Genomic DNA, 14,941 nt, shown 5'->3' with positions numbered 1-14,941 from the left:
AATTTGGCTTGTGATCTATGTTGTTCGGACTTTTTAAATTATCGCTAGGTACGTGTCTGATCTCTCCGCAACAGTATTTTAGAGAGTCTAAGCAACATAATTTGGTCTTATAAATATCCTCCACCTAGTGCTGGAGCCCAATAATCGCCAACAATGTCATTTCCAACATGTTGTGTGCAAGATATATATAGGAATGAAGCACAACCCTCTACTTGTTGGAATACATCAATCTCACTCTTTGTTTTCTCAGAAAGATCTAATTTCTCCAACATGCTGAAGGAATATTAATTTGTTACATTGTTAGAATTTCGCTAATGAAAATAGGACAAGTGTACATAATTCATAGGGTAATTTTATTTTCAGATTCTTTTCTAGGTAGCTAATATTTGTATAGATACATAGTCCTCTTGTACAGTGATTTTTTGAGAATACACAGAAAATTTCACAATCATCTTTCTCAATTTTTACATGGTATCAGAGCATTAGCTCTTCTTTCAATTTTTTGAATCAGCCATGTCTCCTCCTTCTGATGTTACTGAAACTCCCACTCCCACCCACGGTTCTTCATCCACAACAACAGGAAATGGAAATACCATTGATTCCACACATCCTTTCTTTCTTCATGCATCTGATGCACCAGGGATGATACTTGTCAACACACCATTTGATGGTCGAGGTTATGCTGGATGGAGCAGATCTATCTTGATTTCACTTTTAGCCAAGAACGAGTTGGGTTTCATTGATGGATCTTGCCCTATGCCAACCCCAACAGATCCTACTTTCAAACCTGGATCAGATGTAACCATATGGTTACATCATGGTTGTTAAATTCTCTGACCAAAGTGATTGCTCAGTGTCCTCTATTCAAAAATAGCTAAGGATCTATGGCTGGATCTGGAGCACAGGTTTGGACAACCAAATGGAGCCAAATTACATCACCTGCAAAAGGAGCTAGCTGATTTAGTTCAAGGTTCAACAGATATTGCTAGTTATTTTACCAAAATGAAACTATTATGGGATGAGTTAGACACTCTCAACACTGACATGTACTGTTCTTGCAACTGTGAATGTGGTAGTAAGAAGAAAATGCAACAATTTAAGGAAGATGAAAGGATCATTCAATTCCTCATGGGATTGAATGAGACCTATGAACATGCTAGAAGCAACATTCTCATGATCAAACCATTACCCTCAGTCAATCAAGCATATTCCCTTCTCATGCAAGATGAGAATCAGAGGGAAATTCATGTCAATCCTCATTTCCCAACAGATGGTTCTTCATTCCTAGTGAGAAATCAAGCTCCTCAGAACCATCAGACCTCTAATGGTCCTCAATTCTACACTCAACAGAAGACTGGAAACAATTCCTACAAAGGGAAATCTGAATATAAAGGGAAAAAGAATGCACAGATGTATTCTTATTGCAAGATGACTAATCAAACAATTGAAAACTGCTATAGACTTATAGGTTTTCCTGCTGATTTCAAATTCACTAAAGGCAAGAAGATGCAACATACTGCAAAAGGAAATTCAGCTGCTGCCATAGAGGATACATGAGAAGTTTATAGCAAAGTGGTAGAAGGACCTCAGTTTGCTCAAAAACTTTCATCAGACCAGTTCAATCAATTGGTCAATCTTCTGAATCAAATGCAAACAGGGTAGGGAGGTACCCAGGAGGTTAATGCAAATTCTGCTTCTGGTATATTACTTACCAACTCTCCAACCTGTTATTCAATTGCTAATTCTAACCGTAATCACTCCTGGGTCATAGATTCAGGAGCAACTGAGCACATGTGTTTCAATGCTAGTACATTCTTATTCTTATTACCATTACCTACTCCTTTAATGGTAAGGTTACCTAATTCCTCTAGAGTTAAAGTCACTCACTCAGACAATGTTTCCTTATTTCCAGGATTAGTGTTGGAACATGTTCTTCATATTCCTAGTTTCAAATACAATTTACTCTCTGTACATAGACTCTGTCAAAGATTCAAGTGTCTATTGGTTTTCACTTCTTTTGGCAAGTCCCTCTCATGAAGAGTCCACAAGTTTTTGGTGAGGCTAAAGAAAGACTCTACTTAGTACAGCCTAATGTGACAGAGTCTAGGAACCTATCTTCAGAGACTACAACATCTTTATTTAAGAAGTCTTTTTCTAATTCAATTTCAACTTCTTTTTCTTTTCCTATCTTAGCAAAAACAGAATCTGATGTAATGTTATGGCATGTAAGATTGGGGCATTTGCCCTTCAATGAAATGAAACACATCAATTCTATATCATTTTCTTCTACTCCTATTTGTGATTGTGATATATGTCCTCAAGCAAGACAGTCTAGATTACCATTTCCATTTAGTCACATCAAGACTAAACAAGTATTTGATATGATTCACATTGACACATGGGGACCTTATAGGAAACCTACTCATAATGGATACAAATATTTTTTAATCATTGTGGATGATTTCAGTAGAGCAACTTGGACTTATTTGTTAAGCACAAAGAGCAATGCATTTTCTGTCTTAAAATATTTCTTAAGCATGGTGGAAAGACAATTCAATGCTAAAGTAAAGATCATTAGATCAGATAATGCTTTAGAATTAGGAAAAGCAACTGCTGCATCTATATTTCTGCAATCTCAAGAAATTCTACATCAGAATACATGTGTGGGTACTCCTCAACAAAATGGCATTGTCGAGAGAAAGCACAGACATTTGTTGGAAGTGGCCGGGGCTCTATTGTTTCAATCCAAGGTGCCTATATCTTATTGGGGATAATGCATATTGACAGCTACTTTTCTAATCAACAAATTCCCCTCTAAGGTCCTTAAAGGTATAACTCCCTATGAAGTATTATTTAACCAAACACCCTCCTATTCCTTCTTACGAAATTTTGGTTGTTTATGCTATGCCTCTACTTTGTCACATCATAGAGGTAAATTTGAACCTAAGGCAAAGGCATGTGTTTTCATGGGATATCCTATTGGACAAAAAAGATACAAACTATTGGATTTGAATACCAAGAAACTGTTTGTTTCAAGGGATGTTCATTTTCTCGAACATATTTTTCCATTCAGCTATACAAATTCTCCTACACTAGACCCTCTTTCTCCATCAGTTCAAATTCCTTTAGTTTTTCCTCCTCCTTCAAGTCATTTCACCCCTGACACTTCTTCTCCACTATCAGTTATACCACCATCTACACCCACACCTCACACCCATCCTAATTGTCTTCCTACACACCCAGATTCACCAGTTGTTTCACCTTCTCCTCTACTGGAGGTGTATTCGATATCTGACGGGATGATGGATAGTGAATTGTCTTTGTGTACACATGTTTCACGAATGCTACCGTTACGGCAAATGTGCCTGCATTCAAAGAAAAATCGTAAGTTTTATGAGGGGAGGTTGGTTCGTGCTCCTGTCGGCTGGCTTTGCTTTGCTCCGTTCTGAAAGCCTTTCGAGTTCCCCTGGGTGACACCTGGCTATTATGGAAATAGAATTTTCGAAAAAAATATGCAATCATTGATAAAATAGAATCATTTTTGAAGAGTTTTGATATATCAAGTAATTTTTGTTGAACTAGCTACTGTGACACATTTCAAAGGCATTGCAGCTCTTTTATGTTGGAATTTTGAGGGTCCTCCTCAAAATTCTGCCCCAGTTTGATAGATGATTTTTAACTGTTTATGGATGGCGGACCCTGCTGAATCTTCTTCAGAATTTTGAGAATCCTTCTCAAAATTCTGCCCCAGTTCTTGAATGACTACTGACTTCCTGGCATGTGATGGCGTTGGCTGGATTTGCTCTGGAATTTTGAGGATCCTCCTCAAAATTCTACCCCAGTTTCTGATTTTGGGGGAAATAAAAATTTTACTATGATATGACCAAACCCATAAGGCTGCCTACATATCCCGTCTTAAATGGGAATCAGGTCAAGCGTAGTTCAATTGTTGATCGGGAACAAGTGGTGATGTATTTTGGGGATTGTGGTAAGTGGTGGTTGGTGGGTACTGAATTAGTTGATGATGATATTGTGGTGGAGTTAGTATTAGCAATGGATTGATATTTTGGGGTGGAGTTGCGTATTGATTTGGTGCGCTAGGATTTTGTGGCTGTTGGTTTTGTGTATTTTGAGGAGGTGTTGGGTTTTTTGTGTTCTGTTGGTGGATATCAGGGACATTGATGGTGAGTGACAAGTTTGCCAAATTGTGGACCTGCTCGAGTTCTCCTTGTAATTATAGTATCTTTTGTTCTAGTCTTAAAATCAGGTCATTCGGGGCCGGAGTACTGTGGCCGTTGGAAGTCTCTGCGTTCTCAACGTTTTCCTTTCATATTCCACTTAAGTCGCCCATCTTTGATTTTTCTCTGCCTTTTGTGTTGCTTGGAAGAGGAGGAGGTGGAGGGCCTCTAGATCTAGTATGATATGCCAATGAGGCCAGTATGAGCGAATCAACCTAAGGGGATGGGAATAATAATAAAGATAAGCAAAACAAAAAGGTATCAAGTTAGTGAGGATTCTGAAATGTTTGCAGTATTTAAACACATATTGCAAAATGTAAACTCGTATCCTAATTTGGGAGCCTCGTTGTGCCTGAGGTAGGCCTAGCAATAAATAAATTTGGAGAACTTCAAATGCCAATAAATGCTTCATTTCATAATATAAAAGTAGACGAATCTAAAACGACACTAACATAATAATAAAACAAGTCGCTACTCAGAACTTGGCCTTATTACATTTTAGGAAAAACAAGTAAATCTAATCTATTTGGTCCTAGAAGGACTTCCTTCAGGTTGAATGCTCTCGTTGATCAAATCCTCTAGTTTGCGTAGGTTCACCAGTAAAAATGCCTTTGCCAGGTGTTCTCCTTCGATTCCTTAGGCGTTCTGGCAGTCGGTGACTCTCTTCCTCACTTTTCCTTCCAATTCCAGCAGACTGTATTCCAGATATTCTAGCTTTTTACTAGCTTTGATGGCCCTCTCTTTCCATTCATTGATTTGGTCATTTGATGGAAGACTTGTCACGACCCCGGTTCGCCCTCCGTGAACCATCGTGAAGGCACATAGTCTCTACGACTAGGTAAGCCTAAATTGCGGAAAATAAACCAAAGTGCGGAATAAAAACAATTTAAAACAGAAATAGAGTGATATAACAACGTTTAAAAGTACCGCTCGTCATACACAACATAAATTCTCGAAACCGATACAGTTTTCCCAAAACCCGTAAACCCATGAATCACAAGCTAAGGATCACTACATAGTGCTCTAACTCCAGAATAGTCTAAAACAAAATAAATATAGAAGGGCTGTAACTATAAGAAAGAGTGGAGAGAGACTCCTGGGTCTGCTGACGCAGCAGATATACCTCGAAGTCTCCGAACGTTCACCTCGCCTCAAGGATGGTAAGTCTGAGTTGAAGTACCTGGATCTGCACATGAAAAACATGCGCAGAAAGGGCATGAGTACACCACAGCGGTACTCAATAAGTGCCAAGCCTAACCTCGATCGGGTAGTGACGAGGAAGGTTAGAGCCCTATTGAGACTAAATAAATAAAGAGATGATAGAATAAGATAAGCAGTGCAATTGAGAATCTATAGTAAGAATTTAATATAGGATAATAAGGAATAAAATAATTGAAATAGAGAAAAAAAGACAATCACAAGGAAATACCACTCGAAATAGGGATGAAAACCGGGGATCTCTCAGTATCCTCAATATATATGCCGGGTATCTCTTGGTATCTCGAGGATCTCTTGGTATCCTCAATGTATGCTAGGGATCTTTTGGTATCCCGAGAATCTCTTGTTATCCTCAATATACATGCCAAGTATCTCTTGGTATCCCTCACCTTAGTTCAAATCATAAATACGTACATGGGATCTCCCGGGATGCTGTCCCGTAGTCCCAAAGTAAAACACACAGCAACAACACAAGAATACTCGATTAAGCTAAAATTCGTACCAAATAAAGACAGGAAATTCTAATTTAACATGCTTCACATAATTCAATTAAGGTAGTTTAAGCAAATAAATAGTTAATTCAATTAGACATGTTTTTTCTAAGCTAACAACAGGTTTAAATTGCAAGTAAAATGAGACATGAAAAAGGAACACAATTGAAATTACTTAAAGAAAATCGGATTTTCAACAATTAGCTTAAGTATGCACTCGTCACCCCACGTACAGGGCATTTCAATTATCAAATATACCAAATCCTAAGGGGAAGGTCCCCCACACAAGGTCAGGCAAGCCACTTACCTCGAACCAGCTCAAATCAATCTGAAACCACGCTCTTGCCACGAGTAATCGACTCCAAAATGGCCCAAATCTATTCAACTCAATTGCATAATGTAAATAACACTTCAAGTAACTGAGTCTACAAAGAAATTCTAAGCTAATACGTGAAATTAGGTAAAATGACCAAAATGCCCTCAGGCCCACATCTCGAAATTGAGTAAAATTTATATTTTCAGAATCCTCATACTCTCACGAGTTCATGCATACCAAAATTATCCAAATCTAAGGTCAAACTCTCAATCAAAAGTCAAATTTTAGGTCTAAGAACTTTCTTCCAACTTTTCCCCAATTTTCATCTCCAATCCGAAATTAAATGATGAAACAAACTATTGATTGATGGAATATAACTAGAAAGGGTTAAAGAATCGTTACCCAATGATCTCCTCTTCAATTTTCTCTCAAAAAATCGCCCTCTCCCGAGGTCCAAATCGAATTTCCAACTTTTTAAACTAAACCCTCAAAATTTCATATTTCTGCCCAGCTGTTTCTGCATCTGCGGTCCTGGGACCGCTTCTACGGTTCCACTTTTGCGGAACAATGGTTGCATCTGTGACTTCTCACTTAAAACCAGTTTCTGCTTCTGCGGTAGACCATCCACACATGCGGTCTCGCAGGTGCGATTCCCTTCTCGCACCTGTGGCTCCTATTGGACCTCTCCAATTCCGCTTCTGCGACCACAGAGCCGCTTCTGCGGTACCGCACCTGTGGAACCCAAATCGCAGGTGCGGTTATGACAGAAAACCAGCTGAAGCTGCAACTTCAAAACTCCAAAATTCTTCCGTCAACCACCGAAAATCATCCTGAGGCCCCCAAGACCTCAACCAAAGGCACCAACACGTCTAATACCACTATCCCAACTTATACCAATCCTTAAAACACCTAAAACAACATCAAAACGACGAATCAACTACGGATTCAAGCCTAAAAATTCTAAAACTCTAAAAATATGCTTTCGATCAAAAAGTCTATCAAACCTCGTCCGAATGACCTGAAATTTTGCACATATGTCACATTCAACACTACAGAGCTACTCCAACTTTCGAAATTCTATTCCGACCCTCAGATCAAAATTTCACTATCGAACCGGAAACTTCAAAATTTGACCTTTCAATATTTCAAGCCTAAATTAGCTACGGACCTCCAAAACACAATCTGAATATGCTCCTAAGCCCGAAATCACCCAAGGGAGCTAACGGAACCATCGGATTTCCATTTCGAGGCCGTCTTCACAGTGTTCTGACTACGGTCAACTTTTGCAACACTTAAGCTCTCATTTAGGGACTAAGTATCCCAAAACTCAAAACCGAATGTTCTGGAAAATCAAAATAGCAGAAATAAACACAGGAAAAGCAGTTAATAAGAGATCGGAGCGTAAATTCTTAAAACGACCGGCCGGGTCGTTACATCCTCCCACACTTAAACATTCATTCATCCTCGAACGAGCATAGAGACATACCTGAAGTAATGAAAAGATGAGGGTAACGGCTACGCATATCCTGCTCGATCTCCCAGGTCGCCTCCTCGACCGACTGACCCCGCCACTGACCTTCACTGATGTAATATTCTTTGACCTCAGCTTTCGAACCTGCCTGTCCAATATCACCACTGGCTCCTCAACATAAGATAGATACCCTGTCCAACTGGACTAAACTGAAATCCAACACGTGCGACGGATTACCGTGATACCTCCGGAGCATCGAAACATGAAATACCGGATGAACCCCTACCAAGCTGGGAGGTAAGGCAAGCTCATAAGCAACCTCCCCAACACGTCTCAATATCTCGAAAGGCCCAATAAACCTCGGACTCAGCTTCCCTTTCTTCCCAAACCTCATAACACCCTTCATAGGCGAAACCCAAAGCAGAACCCGCTCTCCAACCATGTAGGAAACATCACAAACCTTCCGGTCCATGTAACTCTTCTGTTTGGACTGGGCTGTGCGGAGTCTATCCTGAATCACCTTGACCTTCTCCAAAGCATCCTGAACTAAGTCTGTGCCCAATATTCTAGCCTCACCCTGCTCAAACTAACCCACCAGAGATCTATACCACCTACCATATAAAGCCTCATACGGCGCCATCTAAATGCTGGACTGATAGCTGTTGTTGTAAGCAAACTCCGCCAGTGGCAGGAACTGATCCCACGACCCTCCAAACTCAAACACACACGCACAGAGCATATCCTCAATAATCTAAATAGTGCGCTCAGACTGTCTGTCCCTATGAGGGTGAAATGCTATACTCAACTCCACCCGAGTACCCAACTCTTGCTGAACGGCTCTCCAGAACCGTGATGTGAACTGAGTACCTCTGTCTAAAATGATGGAAACTGGAATACCATGCAAACGAACAATCTCCCGGATATAAATCTTTGCTAACCGCTCCGAAGAATAAGTAGTACACATAGGAATGAAGTGCACTGACTTGGTCAGCCGATCCACAATTACCCAAATGGCATCGAACTTCTTTAAAGTCCGTGAGAGTCCAACTACAAAGTCTATGGTGATCTGCTCCCACTTCACTCTAGAATCTCTATCTGCTGAAGCAACCCACCCAGTCTCTGGTGCTCATACTTCACCTGCTGACAGTTGAGGCACCGAGCTACAAATCCAACTATATCTTTCTTCATCTGCCTCCACCAATAGTGCTGCCTCAAATCCTGATACATCTTTGCGGCACTCGGATGAATAGAATACTGCGAACTATGGGCCTCTTGTAAAATAAACTCCTGAAGACCATCAACATTAGGTACACAAATCTGACCCTGCATCCTCAATACCCCGTCATCACCAATAGTCACAACTCTGGCATCACCATGTTGAATCTTGTCCTTGAGGACAAGCAAATGAGGGTCATCATACTGACGCTCCCTGATACGATCGAATAAGGAAGATAGAGAAACCACGCAAGCTAGAACCCAACTGGGCTCCGAAAGATCCAATCTCACGAACTGGCTAGCTAAGGTCTGGACATCCATCACCATAGGCCTCTCCAATGCTGGTAAATAAGTCAGACTCCCCAAACTCTATGCCCGACGACTCAAGGAATCTGACACCACATTGGCCTTGACCGGGTGATACAGAATAGTGATATCATAGTCCTTCAGCAACTCTAACCATCTCCTCTAGCACAAATTAAGATCCTTTTGCTTGAACAGGTGCTGCAAGCTCTAATAATCCATATAAATCTCGCAAGGCACACCATACAAATAATGACGCTAGATCTTCAAGGCGTGAACAATAGCAGCTAACTCAAGATCATGGACAGGATAGTTCTTCTCATATACCTTCAACTGTCTGGATGCATAGGCAATCACCCTACCATCCTACATCAAAACTGCTCCAAGGCCAATCCTCGAGGCATCATAATAGACAGTATAAGAACCCGAACTTGTTGGCAATATCAAAACTAGGGCTGTAGTCAAAGCTGTCTTGAGCTTCTGAAATCTCGCCTTACACTCTTTCGTCCACTGGAATAGAGCACCCTTCTGGGTCAGCCTAGTCATACGTGTTGCAATAGATGAAAACCCCTCAACAAATCGACGGTAATAACCCACCAAGCCAAGGAAACTGCAGATCTCTATAGCTGAGGATGGTCTAGGCCAACTTTGCACTGCCTCTACTTTCTTCAGATCCACCTGTGTACCCTCACTCGACACCACATGACCCAAGGATGCCACAGAATCCAACCAAAACTCACATTTCGAGAACTTTGCAGATAACTTCTTTTCCCTCAAAGTTTGAAGCACTGACCTCAAGTGTTGCTCATGATCTTCCCAACTCCGGGAATATACTAGAATATCATCAATAAAGATAATGACGAACAAGTCAAGATTCAGCCGGAACACACTATGCATAAAATGCATGAAGGCTGCTGGGGCATTGGTCAGCCCAAATGACATAACAAGGAACTCGTAATAACCATACCGAGTCCTGAAAGCACTCTTCGGGATATCTGGCTCCCGAATCTTCAACTGATGGTAACCTGAGCGCAAGTCAATCTTAGAAAACACTCGTGTGCCCTGAAGCTGGTCAAAGAGATCATCAATACGAGGCAAAGGATAACGGTTCTTCACTGTAACTTTGTTCAACTGGCGATAATCAATACACATACGCATATAACCATCTTTTTTCTTCACAAACAAGACAGGAGCACCCCAAAGTGATACATTAGGACGAATAAAACCCTTATCAAGAAATTCCTATAACTAATCCTTCAACTCCTTCAACTTAGGAGGAGCCATATGATATAGAGGGATAGAAATGGGCTGAGTTCCCGGCAACAGATCAATGCCAAAATCAATATCTCTATTTGGCGGCATGCCTAGAAGATCAGCTGGAAACACATCAGGAAAATCCCGTACTACTAGGACTGAATCAACTGAAGGGGTATCAATACTGACATCTCTCACATAAGCTAGATACACGTCACACCCCTTCTCAACCATTTGCTAAGCCTTAAGGAAATAAATAACTCTACTAGGAGTGTGATCTAAAACACCCCTCCACTCAACACATGGTACACCTGGCATAGCTAGCATCACGGTTTTGGCGTGACAATCAAGAATAATATAATGGGGTGAAAACCAATCTATGCCCAAGAAAATATCAAAATCAACAATGCTGAGTAACAATAAATCGGTTCTATTCGATCTAGGCTCCACTTATTCTTATGTGTCTTCTTATTTTGCTCCACATTTGGGTGTACCTCGGGATTCTTTGAGTTCCCCTATTTATATTTCTACTCCTATGGGAGATTCAATCCCCTGCACGTATTTATGAATGAAGCTGAGGTGCGGGATATCGAGAGATCCCTGACACATATATTGAGGATTCCAAGAGATCCCTAGCATATATTGAGGATACCAAGAGATCCTCGGGATACCAAGAGATCCCCGGATATCATCCTTGTTATGAGTGGTGTTTCCTTGTGATTGTCTTTATCTCTGTTTCAATTATTGTATTCCTTATTATCATGTATTAAATTCTTACTGTAGATTCTCAATTGTACTCCTTATCTTATTCTGTCATCTCTTTATTTATTTAATCTCAGTAGGGCCTTGTCCTTCCTCGTCACTACCTGAGATGATCAGATACCCGCGTCCCCTACTGCAGCCATCAAAGGTCGGGGCTGGGGTAGAGGCCGAGGACATGCACGTGGTGCAGCCAGATCACCTGTACGAGCTGCCACCGAGGTACCACCAGCAGTTCCAGCCGTCATGATGGTTCACGGAGGGCAAACCGTGTGCCCGGTTCAGCAGTTTGAGGTCAAGAGCAGCTTTACATTATGTATATCTGCTTGTGTGCATGGTTGAATTCAGTTTTCGGATGAGTCGGAGTCGAATTAGAAAGAAAAAATATAGTTCTGTAGAGCTTACGACTTGTACTACCTGGTTTTGGGAATTATAAATTTTGTAGAGATTCCTGCTTTGAGACTATTAAATTTCATTTATTATTGTTGTATTTCAGTATCAGTTAGGCTTACCTAGTCCCTAAGACTAGGTGTCATCACGAACCCAAACGGAGGGAAATTTGGGTCGTGACAAGTCGTGATAAGCCTAAATTGCGGAAAATAAACCAAAGTGCGGAATAAAAACAATTTAAAACAGAAATAGAGTGATATAACAACATTTAAAAGTGCCGCTCGGCATACACAACATAAATTCTCAAAACCGATACAGTTTTCCCAAAACCTGGAAACCCATGAATCACAAGCTAAGGATCCCTACATAGTGCTCTAACTCTAGAATAGTCTAAAACAAAATAAATACAAAAGGGTTGCAACTATAATAAAGAGTGGAGAAAGACTCCTCGGTCTGCGGGCGCGGCAGATATACCTCAAAGTCTCTGAATGGTCGCCTCGCCTCAAGGAAGGTAAGTCTGAGTCAAAGCACCTAGATCTGCACATAAAAAACATATGCAAAAAGGGCATGAGTACACCACAGCGGTACTCAGTAAGTGCCAAGCCTAACCTCGATCGGGTAGTGATGAGGAAGGTCAGGGCCCTACTGAAATTAAATAAATAAAGAGATGACAGAATAAGATATGCAGTACAATTGAGAATCTACAATAAGAATTTAATACAGGATAATAAGGTAAAAAATAATTGAAATAGAGATAAAGACAATCACAAGGAAATACCACTCGTACAGGGATGATAACCGGGGTTCTCTCAGTATCCTCAATATATATGCCAGATATCTCTTGGTATCCCGAGGATCTCTTGGTATCCTCAATGTATGCTAGGGATCTCTTGGTATCCCGAGGATCTCTTGGTATCCTCAATATACATGCCAGGGATCTCTTGGTACCCCGCACCTCAGTTCAAATCAGAAATACGTATAGGAGATCTCCCGGGATACCGTCCCATAGTCCCAAAGTAAAACACACAGCAACAACACAAGAATACTCGATTAAGCTAAATTTCGTACCAAGTAAAGACAGAAAATTCTAATTTAACATGCTTCACATAATTCAATAAGATAGTTTAAGAAAATAAACAGATAAGTCAATTAGACATACTTTTTCTAAGCTAACAGTAGATTTAAATTGCAAGTAAAATGAGACATGAAAAAGGAACACAATTGAAATTATTTAAAGAAAACTGAATTTTCAATAATTAGCTCAAGTACGCACTTGTCACCTCACGTACAGGGCATTTCAATTATCAAATATACCAAATCCTAAGGGGAAGGTCCCCCACACAAGGTTAGGCAAGTCACCTACCTCGAACCCGACTCAAAATCAACCTGAAACCACACTCTTGCCACGAGTACTCGACTCCAAATGGCCCAAATCTATTCAATTCAATTGCATAATGTAAATAACACTTCAAGTAACTGATTCTACAAAGAAATTCTAAGCTAATACGCGAAATTAGGTAAAATGACCAAAACGCCCCTCGGGTCCACATCTCAAAATCTGGTAAAATTTATATTTTCAGAATCCTCATACTCTCAGAGTTCATGCATACCAAAATTATCCAAATCTAAGGTCAAATTCCCAATCAAAAGTCAAATTTTAGTAGGTCTAAGAACTTTCTTCCAACTTTTCCCCAATTTTCATCTCCAATCCAAAATTAAATGATAAAACTAACTATAGATTGATGGAATATAACTAGAAAGTGTTAAAGAATTGTTACCAAATAATCTCCTCTTCAATCTTCTCTCAAAATCGCCCTCTCCTGAGCTCCAAATAGAATTTCCAACTTTTGAAACTAAACCTCGAAATTTCATATTTCTACTCAGCTGTTTCCACATCTGCGGTCCTGGGACTGCTTCTACGGTCCCGTTATTGCAGAACAATGGTCGCATCTGTGACTTCTCACTTAAAACCAGTTTCCGCTTTTGTGATAGACCATACGCACCTGCGGTCTCGCAGGTGCGATTCCCTTCTCGCACCTGCTGGACCGCTCCAATTCCGCTTCTGCGACCACATAACCGATTCTGCGGCACTGCACCTGCGGAACCCAAACCGCAGGTGCGCTTATGACAGAAAACCAGCTGAAGCTGCAACTTCAAAACTCCAAAATCCTTCCGTCAACCACCCGAAATCATCCCGAGGCCCCCAAGACCTTAATCAAAGGCACCAACAAGTCTAATACCATTGTCCCAACTTATACCAATCCTCAAAACACCTAAAACAACATCGAAACGACGAATCAACCATGGATTCAATCCTAAAAATTCTAAAACTCTAAAAATACACTTTCGATCAAAAAGTCTATCAAACCTCGCTGAATGACCTAAAATTTTGCACACACGTCATATTCAATACTACGGAGCTACTCCAACTTTTGAAATTCCATTCCGACCCTCAGATCAAAATCTGACTATCGAACCGGAAACTTCAAAATTCAACCTTTCGGTATTTCAAGCCTAAATTAGCTACGGACCTCCAAAACACAATCCGAACATGCCCTTAAGCCCAAAATCACCCAAGGGAGCTAACGGAACCATCAGATTTCCATTCTGAGTCCATCTTCACACTGTTCAGACTACGGTCAACTTTCCAACACTTAAGCTCCCATTTAGGGACTAAGTGTCCCAAAACTCTCCGAAACTCAAAACCGAACATTCCAGCAAATCAAAATAGCATAAATAAACACAAGGAAAGCATTTAATAGGGGATCAGGGCATAAATTCTTAAAACGACTGGCCGGATCGTTACAAGACTCCTCCACCAGTCTAGTAAGAGTAGGGGCGTGCTAACCATATCGAAGCTGGGGACCTCGTTCCTCATTTTCTGCAAAACACAAGGGTTAGAACCATCTTCAATAGACTCGACTATTTATACATTTATGATCAACATATCGACCTTTTTAGTTCCCCGAATTAATGCACAAAACGTGGTTGTGTCTGTTGGTATTATGAAAAACCCGATGGACTTTGGATAAGGCTTATCTTAAAGGATCATTATGTGGACAACATAACTGATCCGACTAGGTTTGACTATGATGCATACACAATTGTAACCAGTGTAAGGTTTCTATAGGGTTTTAGACTGATATTGAGGGGGAAGGCACGGAACCATCAACTGCACCACTGATCGACTGATTTTACCGCAAATAAGCCTTTCCGAATTTAAGGGTAGTAAATAGGAAGAGCGCAACCACTCATTAAAGCGTTGCTATAGCATTTGATACGCACG

General features: G+C 40.6%; 1 protein-coding gene across 1 annotated transcript; it reads left to right on the top strand.

Moving 5' to 3' along the window:
- The first annotated feature begins 513 nt into the window (after positions 1-513).
- Positions 514-1,557, top strand: LOC107818521 (uncharacterized). The gene is made up of 2 exons (XM_075256422.1): positions 514-809; positions 906-1,557. Exons 1-2 carry the CDS (start codon positions 514-516, stop codon positions 1,555-1,557), a joined length of 948 nt encoding a protein of 315 aa, XP_075112523.1.
- Positions 1,558-14,941: the final 13,384 nt, after the last annotated feature.

The sequence above is a fragment of the Nicotiana tabacum genome, chromosome 6 (assembly GCF_000715075.1).
Source record: "Nicotiana tabacum cultivar K326 chromosome 6, ASM71507v2, whole genome shotgun sequence".
Classification (NCBI taxonomy): domain Eukaryota; kingdom Viridiplantae; phylum Streptophyta; class Magnoliopsida; order Solanales; family Solanaceae; genus Nicotiana; species Nicotiana tabacum.
Note: the sequence above shows the minus strand (reverse complement) of the source record. Positions and strands in the feature narration are given on the sequence as shown.